Below are 11,603 nucleotides of genomic sequence, written 5' to 3' on the forward strand. Positions count from 1 at the left end.
TAGTTGTCCCATTCTCATATCTTAAGGTGGTGTTTGGCAAGTGGGTTAGGGCTAAAATAGCCACAAAAGACAAAACAGGCTATTTTAGCCACAACAAACAAAACATCACATCCAACCCATAATCATTACACTCTTCTCTCACAAAAAAAAGTCAAAAAACCAAAAAGTTAAAAAGCCCTTCCCAAACCAAGCTTTTTAGCCCAGGCTAAAATAGTCAAAAAAACCAAAAAACCAAAAAACCAACCCACTTCCCAAACAGAGGCTAAAAATGAATTCTAGTATTCACTCTGTTTCATGCAACTCAAACAATAAAGCTTTCGTACCTTTCCAATCCTCACCAGGGGGTGAGATAGAGTGGTAGAGTGTGTTTATCATTCATTGTGACTTCACCTACACTTGTCACTTCTCTTCTTGCACTTTTTAAGAATAAGTTAGGTATATAAAAGTTTTAATGCACATATATGATGGATTAGAGAGAGAACAAAAGATTGGGGATTGTTCAAACTAAGATTGGATTGAACTGAAAATTACATGGGTTTTTTTTAGTGCAATTTTTTAGAAGTTAAAAGTTAATAATTAAAAGATAAAAACTAAAAGTAGAAGTGACTCAATTATTAGGTCATTCAGCTTAACATATTTTTTTGTTGAATGTTTCAATTTTTTAAAAGCACAATAAAATAATGTCTCATTTTAATATTTAGCAATCTCAAAGAATCTCAAGTCATTGTGGCTAAAAGCATCATTTTTCTTACTTTTCAATAATTAGTTTTTTTAAATTTATAGAAGTTATTTTTACTTCATAAGTTTTAAGCATAAACTATACTAAATATTCTAACATAAATTTTCGAACTAGAAAATTATAAGTAACTCTGTGAGTTACAAATAGGGTTAGAGATTTATTTGGTTTAACTCTTGTAAGTTAAAAATCGATATTAAAAATATAAAAATAAAAAACACCATCTTTGAGAATAATCAATTTTGAAAATAAAAAACACTATCATTTTTAACTTGTTTAAATTATTTTTATTAGGTAAATTACAACAAATAATCTAACACTGACTTTTTTTCACAAAAAAAATGACGAGTCTTCCTTCACAATACTAATTCCCACCAAACGAATTGAAGCTTCATAAAGACCTGGTTTTGAAGTAAAAGATGAAAGCCCAAAAATTGACAGTGTAGTAGCCCACCACAACATTGGCTCATTTAGGCCGAACACGTTAATTGATTTCGAAGTTGATTTACAGTGCTATTTTGAAATAAATTTATGGGGGACTTTATAAGAATTTTTGACATGATACGATAACATGATTTAAATTATATATAAAATTAGTTAATTAAGATTAATTATTTTTTACAAAATTAACATGAATATGACACTCTCTTATAACACATACTAAAATAAGACAAGTTAATGTTGAAATTACATAATACAAAGTTTACAAGAATAACTCATTTAATGAAGAATTAATTAAAAATTATAATGTTATCGTCATGACACTTTATAATCACTTATATGTAACTTAATCAAATTGATTAACTTGTTATGTAAGTAGAATTTTAAACCTAATATAATATTTTATATTTTTAATTGATGATAATGTAATTTTGTCTACCATTTTAGAGTTATATATATATAATAGGATGGGTTAACTTCACTGTTATTCCATAAATTATTGCCATTCTATTTTATTCTTAAACTTTTAGTTTCTTCTATTTAGGCTTTAAAGTGTATAATTACGGTTGATGTGGTCAAATTAAGCCTCCGTTTGGGATGTGGGTTGGTTTTTTGGTTTTTTGACTTTTTTAGTTATTTTAGGTTAGGCTAAAAAATTTAGTGTGGGAAGGGTTTTTTGGCTTTTTAGTTTTTTTGACTGTTTTTTGTGAGAGAATAATGTAATGATTATGGGTTGGATGTGATATTTTATTTTTTGTGACTAAAATAGCTAATTTTGGCAACATAGTTTTTAGCCACTTTTTTTGGTTAGTAGCAAAAGCCAAAAGTTGGCTTTTTTGGTTTTTTTTTTTTTCATTTGGGAAGTTGGTTTTTAGCCAACGGTGAAATTACAATTTTACCCCTCATGGTCAAAATGTGTTACATAGGTGAAGTTGTAAATATTTTAAATAAAGGGGGGTAGTTTAGTCATTTTATTATGATTTGACATCATAAACAAATATTAATCAAAAAAATCAAAAGTCACTTTTTACCAACTTCCCAAATCATTTGTCTAAAAAAGCCAAAAGCTTGATTAAAAGTCAAAAAGTCACTTTTTATCATCTTCTCAAAATAAGTTTTTGTAACTAAAATAGCCAAAAAAATCCCGTTTAGCTCTTGCCAAACGGAGCCTGAAAATGGTTATCCAAATTGGTAAAGCATAAAGCTTAATTTAATAGGCAAAAAGTAATTTTAAAATTTAAACAAAAACTTAAAAACAAATGAAAAATGTCACAACATAATAGCATAAAAGAATAAAAAATTTAATAAAATTATGATTCAAATTTGAAATATAACAATACCCAATAGAACATGTGACAATGTAACATTGTTTTGTATCATAACCTACAGCTGTCATTTCAAACAACTCCACAACAATTCACCAACAATTAATGAAATTTAAAGATTCAAAATTTTTAAATTTAAATTTGGGAATAACGAAGACAATAGAAGCAATTAATTAATACATGCATTAATTAGAATACGAGTTATGTTAGAAATTTTAAATATTTTATCAAATTTTTCACATAGGTGTGTAACCTACACATGTATATTTGTGTGAGTCTCATCTCATGTAAGAGATTTAGTAGAATATTCAGTAAAATATTTGGAATACATAGCATTTCTTTTAATGTATCAATACTAGTTATGACATTATTATTAAGTTCACTCATTAATCAGATTACAAATTTTAAAAACTTTTTAAATTATATTGTATTATCAATTGATATACTAGTTAATATATCAATTAATGCATATAGCATTATTCATTAATTAATTATCTCCCAATCAACGGTGTAAAAAAGCTGATGTTTTTCCTTCACAATTCAATGCAACAGAAGATAATGAGTCTGTACAAACGACAAGGTAGAAATAGTTCCAAAGCCAATCAAGGCACAAGAGAATGAAGTGGGTGGTGGGCCTATTGTCTACTTAATCCCATTGGTGGAAAATGTTTCATAAACTTAGCTTCTGTCTGAGGTGTCTCTGTCACAATGGCATTCCCTAGCAATCCCTCCTTTTTCGTTTTAAATGAAAAAAAAAAAAAAAAAAAATTTAAAAAATTATTAACACTGCAATATATAAAATAAAATTTATATACATTGAATGAAACGGCAAAAAATAAAAAATAAAAACTTCAATATGTTCAGGCGCATCATAAATATTCTTGTTACTAACCTTTTTTTTTTATATATATAAAAAATAAGAGAAATATTATTTATCACTCTATTTGTTTCACTTTTAGAGATATCTGTAACTTTAAAATTATACATTTTTATTTAGAATATATAATTTTTCAAAGTTTTTTAACATGTGTCTTAAACATACACGATAACAAAATCATTTAAAGGCCTGTTTAATTAACAAGATTAATAGTGAAGAGATTATTAATATATTAAGTTACTATAGGATTGGTTATCCAAATAGATTAGTGAGATACATAATTATTTCTTGTCCACTTTTGTTTTGCAATAAATATAAAAATATATACTCATAATTATATGTATGTTTTGCATTATTGGTCATAGAATAAAAAATAATCAATTTTGTTTGATAGAATGACTATTAAAATATAATTTAAATAAGAAATTTGTAACTAAATAATAAAATGTGAATTTCATAAATTAATAACCTCAATCCTATGTTGTAATTCACCCAATCAGACAAGTCCTAAAACAATTGCTAAGTTTAGTGTAAAAAAATATTTTAAACATAGTAAAGTTAAAATAGAGATAAAGGTAGTGAAAAATATTTTGAAATAATAAATAGTTTAGGTGTGTTTTTAATTTGTTTAGGGAATTCCCAACTCACAATTTGTTTTTTCCTCCATATAATAGGTTGTTAGTAGATTAATAATTTAAATTATAACGAAAAATAATTGCAATTCTTTCATCAACTCAAATTCTAAATTTTTAATATTCAGTTATCACTTAGTAAATTTTTTTTTTAGTTTTGAGTTGGGACTTTGTTATCTTGGAATTAAAAAAATCGTTTGAATTGAATTTTTTGATTTTTTAAATTTTTATAGAATAAAAAATAATAATTATCATTTAAATATAATATTTTATCTTATTTATTCATTTAACTTATTTTATTTTTTACATTTTTTTTTAATCCGAGCTGAATAGCCAAACGAAGTCTCACTATCCAAAGGTGAATCACACGAAACACATGACCAATTGCCCACACTCATTTAAAAAGTTAAAAAATTATTAAAAAAGTTAAAAAAATCAATAATTCATATTAAAAAGTCAAAAATTTTATTTTATCTCTACCTTTTACATATCTTTTTATAAAAAATTAAAAACTCAACCAAAACATACTAATTTTTTTAAGCTTATATTTTAGTCAAATAACCAAAAAATTATTAAATTAGCCTATTCTCAAACGAAGCTTTAGGATTTATTTGAAAAGTGAGTTAGTTTTTTAACTATTTTAATTTAGGATTAAAAAATCTCGTTTAGAATGTAATTTTTTACTTTTGTAAAAAAAAATATAATAATTATATGCTAAATATGATATTTTGTCTTATTAAACTAAAAAAATTACTTATCTTTATATAACTAAAATAACTTTAAACCTAACCCAACTCAACCCAACCGAACCCAATTCAACTCAATCCCATCCAATTGTCCAACGAAGGCTTAGCATCTCTTTTACTGACCAAATTACCTATCATTGTCTGATTAATGACTCTGATGTCCCAGGTATTTTACATTAAATACACATCACATCAGAAGGGTATAATTGTCATTACACACTTCTATGGCTGTCAAATTTGCCGAAACGGCCATGCTACAGACCCCCAGTGGGGTGACCCCACTGACGACCCTCAGTGACGTGTCGCACTAGGGTTGGTCGAAAATTCAAAAAAAAAAAAATCAATTTTTTTTGTCCAATGAGAGCTGACCCCAGCACCCCCAGCTGGGGGTCTCAGTCATTTTTCTTTGCCGAAAATAGTATGGCCGTGGTACTTCACCGGGACCACCACAAATGCATTTCCATATAACCATAATGACACATCTTTTTAAATTAATAAGCTTTAATGACATAAAAAAAATAAAAAAATAAAAAATTACAAGACACAAACATCACTATCACAATGAGACTCTATTAGAGCTATTAGGATTGTGTTTGATAGTTTTGTAAATATAATTTAAGAATATGAGTTGTATTTTGAGTTTGTAAGTTGTGGAATTATGATTTGAGTGTAGACAATTTGTTTGGTTATGATTTTTTGGTAGAGTGTTGAATTGAGTTTTGAATTGAATGTACAATTGAGTTTTGAATTGAATGTACAATTGAGTTTTAAAAGTTTGATTTGACATGTAAAGTACGAAAATTTATTTGATTATGAGTTTTGGAAAGAGTTTTCAAAACTTAATTCAAATTGCTATAACTCATAACAAAACACAATATTTTCACATTATTAAAAATTCTGATAAACACTCATAACCAAACTCTTTTTAAAATTTAATTGAAATTTTTTATTATTAACAAAAAATAACAGTAATCAATTTTTTAATTAAAAATACCATAAAGGAAATAATTTTTTTTCAAAATAAATATTCAAAAAATTTAAATCATAAATATTTAAATAATGTAAATAATCTAAAAAATTTAATAAGTAAAAAATTAAAATAAATATTCAAAAAATTTAAATCGTAAAAATTTAAATAATTTAAATATTCAAAAAATTTTAATAATTTAAAATGTTAATATTTTAAATTTAAAAACAACTCTACACTAAAATCGTAACTAAACACATAAAATAAAATTCAATTAAGAAATTATTTTTAAAATTCATAACCAAACACATAATTCGAAGAGAAAATTGGTCTAGGGTCCCTCTTACACTTTTCGTAATGGAAGAGGTCCACAAAATTATTTTTTGATGTCTAAGATCCCTAAACATGTATCAGAGAAATTTGGTCGAAGTCAAAGAAGAGGTGGATTGATTAGTCGAAGATGAGATGCGTCGCAGCTCCAAGAAACCCTCTGATTTCCTCAACGAGCTCCCTCATCTTCCCATCTTCAACGTCCAGGTTCTCTCTCCCAACTAAACATTGTGGATCGATTGGTTGAAGATGAGATGCGTCATCGGTCAGGTAATCTTCGGATCGATTGCCGCCGTTCTTGCCATAACTCAGTCCCTATCGCCATCACCTCCGCCATGGTTGCCATCGCACTCTTAGGGACCGTCATCGGTCAGCTAATCTTCGGATACCTCGACCTCCCCTGCGACGGAGATAGCATTTGCATGATCTGCAAGAAGAAGTCGGCGGAGGACGAGACCATCACCTGCAAGGTGGTTTCCATGGTGGTCCTGTGAGCTTCTCTCTCCTAGAGGGTAGTTGTTGACTTCAGTAGAGGTCTACGTTGGTTTGTGGAAACCAGTGTTGCTGTTGCTGTTACACTGTGTGGTGACCATAGCGTGGCCGTGGGTGCGTTGTGGTGAAGCTAGTTTCTCTGTGGTGAAGCTGATGAAAGATGTCTGTGAATGCTTCTTGGCAGAAGGCACCAATTGTATTGATGATGGACAAGTAAGATCCACAAATTTAACATCATCTCTTGCTATATCTAAGAAATTAAATCCAGAGAAAATTGGTCCAGAGAAATTTCTCTCCAGAGAAATTCTGGAAATTTCTCTGGACTTCGGAATGTGTTTTAACCAATTTCTCTAACTTTGAAATGAACTGATGTGGGTTTTATAGTTTTTTTTGCATAATGGACCTTACATAGATGGTTTTGTTTCTTTGTGCAAGAAAATTGAGAATGAGAAAGTAATGGTAGAACATGTTCATATTTTAGAGGAGAACAGTGGTTTACATGTACAGAATAAAAAATTGTCTCAAGAAGCTTCTTATGCAAAGGAACTGGCCTCTACTACTGCCGTTGAGTTGAAGAATTTGGCTGGTGAAATCACAAAGCTCTCTCTACAGAATGCAAAACTAGAGAAAGAACTATTGGTTGCTTGAGAATTGGTAGCCAATAGTTCCCTTCCTTTCTCAAATCAGAGAAAATTCGAGAGATGGCAGATCTGAATCAATTTTTTAATTTTCCCTTCCTTTCTCAAATCAGAGAAATTTAAAATTTCTCTAGGAAGTCCAGAGAAATTCAAAATTTCTCTGAACCAAATTTCTCTGTGATGTGAATTTTCTCTAGGACCGAAATTTCTCTGGATTGATGTTGAGAGACCTTAGACATCATAAAAATAGTTGATATCCTTTATACTAGAAAATCATAATATCAGGGACGTTAAAAAAAATACCCCAAATTCGAAACTACATATTACTTTTACAACTCTACACTCAAATCGTAACCAAATACATAACAAAAAAATTAAAATATTTAAAAATATTTTTATAAAATAGAGTTTGAATTTATTTTTATAAAATATTTTAAAATTTAAAAAATTAAAATCGTAATATTTTGAAATTAAAATATTTAAAAATATTCAAAAAATTAAAAAATTAAAAAATCAAAACATATTTAAATATTAAAATATTTAAAATTTTAACAAAATTAAAATATTTTTAAAATATATAAAATAGAGTTTGAATTTATTTTTATAAAATATTTTAAAATTAAAAAAATTAAAATATTTAAAAATATTCAAAAATTTAAAAAATTAAAAAAATCATAACATATTTAAATATTAAAATATTTAAAATCTTAACAAAATTAAAATATTTTAAAAATATTTAAAAAATTAAAATATTGATTTGAATTGAGTTTTGAAAAAAGTTTTGAATTATGTGTTTGGTTATGAATTTTGAAAAATAATGATTATATTTTGAATTAAGTTTAGAGAAATTGGTGTAAAATCATTATTTGAAAACTCAAAATAAATAACACACTTAAATCAATGGGTGAACTATAATTCAAAACGCTTACCAAATGGAGCGTAGAACTCTTTTATTAGAGTTTCAAAATATTTTTGTTCCACATAATAGTCTACCCTTCTGTCTCAGGTGACCCTAAGTTATATCCCACGCGTCTCAATATTATTGGAATATATCAACCACGCAGCTGTTTGGCGCGTCTGCATAAGCCTATAAGTTCCATTTTTGGAATGGGTAAATTACAGCTAGACTCACACAATACACTTCATTTTAAAATTTTAATATAATTATATTAATTTTTTTCCTAATAAAATTAAATAGGGTGAAATTAATGTATATAGTGTAAAAATATAAGAATAAATAAAGAGAGATATGCATTTAAATGTAAAAAAAAATGTTTGAGATATGTAATTTATCATTTTTAAAAATCACTCATAATAATGTGTTTGACAAGTAAGATCTAATTTTAATTTGTTAAATATTTTATATGTGAGGTCTAATGTTAGGAAAATTTACCCATAAGTCCTAGTTTCTGAAAAGTTGAACCATTTAGTCCTAAAAGTTTTTTTATGTTCCATTTAGTTCCATTTGCACATCAATCTAATGTTCGAAACATTAATCTGATGTTCAAAATCTAATGTTCGAAACATTAATCTGATGTTTGAAACATTGTAATGGGACTTTTCAGTCTATAAGAAAACTTTTAGGACTAAACAGTATATAAGTTATTAATTTGGGATTTATTGGTGCATCCCCCCTAATTTTAATGTCATATCATTAAAGGTCATTTAAGAGTGATAAATTAAGGAGATGTAATATTGGCTTTAATGTAGAAAAGATGATAATGTTATTTTTCTAATTTATATGATTAATGAATTATTAATAAAAATGAGACAAAGTATTATGTGAATAAAAATATTTTAAAAAATTAATATAAATATATTAAAATTGTGAGACTTTTGATCCAAGTGTTTGGCAAGTTGGGTTGGGGCTAAAATAGCCACAAAAGACAAAACAGGCTATTTTAGCCACAACAAACAAAACATCACATCCAACCCATAATCATTACACTCTTCTCTCACAAAAAAAATCAAAAAAGCCAAAAAACCCTTCCCAAACCAAACTTTTTAGCCCAGGCTAAAATAGCCAAAAAAGCCAAAAAGCCAAAAAGCCAACCCACTTCCCAAACGGAGGCGTAGTTTAATGGTAAAACCTTGGGTATGAAGTCACACGTTCATCTCTCTTGGGGGCCAGCCATCTAAGCGAGAACACGTATAATTGGTAAGGTAAACTATATATAGTGGGTGTTTGAGAAATTGTTATTTTAGTTTTTGACTATTTTAGGAGATTAAAATTTTTGTGTATGGAAAGATAATTAGATTTTTTTGTAGTTGGGTGCAATGTTTGTAAGAGAAAAAATAAAATGATTATGAATTTGATGTGATATTTTATGTTATTGACTATTTTCACTTATTTTGTCTTTTAATACTATTTTAATCAAAAAAACCAAAAAAGTTTAGTCCCAAACATTCCCATAGTGTTAGAATTATATGTTCGAATTCGTACTTGTGTGTGTGTTAGACTTACTTATCGTTAGATGATTAAACAGGTCAATTATGTAGTTAGGCCTTTTAAATTTGTTGTACATTTTGTATTTTTTAAATTTTTTTATAAAGTAAATTCAATGTAATTTACCCATTTGGTAGCTTCAACTCTCTCTCAACATTGCGTACATGGACCCATTTACCCTTTTTGGATTACAAAGATAAATGCATGGAGAAGTCTCTGTTTCTTGTGCGTGTGACTCGTTTGAATCTCAACAAATTGTCTCTAAAACCACTAGATACATACATATATACCCACGCATAGATAGAGATAGATGAGAGACATATAACATTTGATCTTTCGCAGGTTTCTTTGATCATCATCATCAGGAGGAAAAAAATCGAATGGAGGAGAACCCATCTCAAGTTCAATCTAAAGAAGGGTCCCACCACCACGTGGCGTCATCAAGAAAGGGAGAGCCCCCAAGGAAGAACCGCCACCGCCGGTGCACCGTAGAAGACGACACAGGAGATCCGATCAAGTGCTCCGGCAAGCATTGCCGATCATGCACCGCCGGGCTGATCGCTGACTGCGTGGCCGTCTGTTGCTGTCCCTGTGCTGTCGTCAGCTTCTTCGCCCTCGCATTCTTCAAGGCTCCGTGGATGATGGGTCGGAGGTGTTTGGGGCTCGGGAAAAAGAAGGAAAAGAAAAGAAAATGTGTGGGAAGCGAGGAGGAGGACATGGATGGAAATTCGAGAAAGGGGAGGGTAGAAGGGGAAACATATTCAGAAATTATAACTGGGTTTGGGTTTGGAGAAGAAGATGAAGAGAGAGAATTTGAAGCAGAGAGGGTTTGGTTAGAGATGAACCAGTTGGGTCATTTGGGTTTTGGAAGGGTTTCATTCACTGGAATTCAATCTCAAGGTAAGGGCTATTAGGGTTAAAAAAAACAAAGATATTTGTTGTTTGTGAAGTTGAAAAAAGTCACAATTTTTCGTATACTTGGTAGAGTTTGGGGTTGGTGTGTTAAACCCAAATTAGTGTTAATTGTAATTTGCAAATGAAAGTTACCAAATGGCCTTTTGGTTCTCTTTAATTACTCGAAAGGAGGGAATTGATTCATGTCTATTGATTTTTTGTTTCTATCTTTTTGTTCCCTTTTTCTTTTCTTTTCTTTGCATATGAAATTGAAAAATATGCATGAAAACAAATATATATATATATATATATATATATTATTTTTTATACATAAAACTCACACATTCACCTTCTGAATGTGATATTTTTGTAATTATTTGCTATTTTTGTTTACAAGAAGAAATCATTTAGCCTCCGTTTGGGAAGTGGGTTGACTTTTTAGTTTTTTGATTTTTTTGGCTATTTTAGTTTGGGCTAAAAAGCTTAGTTTGGGAAGGGCTTTTTGGCTTTTTTGACTTTTTTTTATGAGAGAAGAGTGTAATGATTATGAGTTGGATGTGATGTTTTATTTTTTGTGGCTAAAATAACCTATTTTATCTTTTGTAGCTAAAATAGCCAAAAAAATCCACTTTAGTTCTTCCCAAACGGACCCTAAGGTTCAACATATATTCTAAGTGATATGTTCTTCTAAATGTACAAGGCAATGTAATTAATTTCTTATCCTTTGTCTCTTATGTTTTAGATAAAGATGAACACATAATCATATATGTAAGTCGGACGTAAAAAATATTTTTTCATGTTCATGAGAGTTTCTAGAGCTTCGTCATTACTAATTTTCTAGGTAAGTCTTTAGGTCTCGTTTGTTTTCAGAGGTGATAAAGAAAGGATTCATAGTGAGTGGATTAATAGTGAAGAGATTGTTAGTAAGGGAATTGATAGTGAGAGGATTAAGTAAAATTGTATTTGTTTTGATGATAGTTACTAGTGTAGGGATTGTTAGATTATTTTTATATAAAATATAAAAACAAATAAAAAATACAAAAAATTAAACATTAATGTTCAAAAAAAAAAATGCCCAA

General features: G+C 28.6%; 1 protein-coding gene across 1 annotated transcript; it reads left to right on the plus strand.

Moving 5' to 3' along the window:
• Positions 1–9,863: 9,863 nt before the first annotated feature.
• Positions 9,864–10,767, plus strand: LOC114277222 (uncharacterized). The gene has a single exon (XM_028219098.2). The coding sequence runs from the start codon at positions 10,011–10,013 to the stop codon at positions 10,542–10,544; it is 534 nt and encodes a 177-aa protein (XP_028074899.1). The 5' UTR covers positions 9,864–10,010; the 3' UTR covers positions 10,545–10,767.
• Positions 10,768–11,603: the final 836 nt, after the last annotated feature.

The sequence above is a fragment of the Camellia sinensis genome, chromosome 4, assembly GCF_055761805.1.
Source record: "Camellia sinensis isolate YWXY chromosome 4, ASM5576180v1, whole genome shotgun sequence".
Taxonomy (NCBI): Eukaryota; Viridiplantae; Streptophyta; class Magnoliopsida; order Ericales; family Theaceae; genus Camellia; species Camellia sinensis.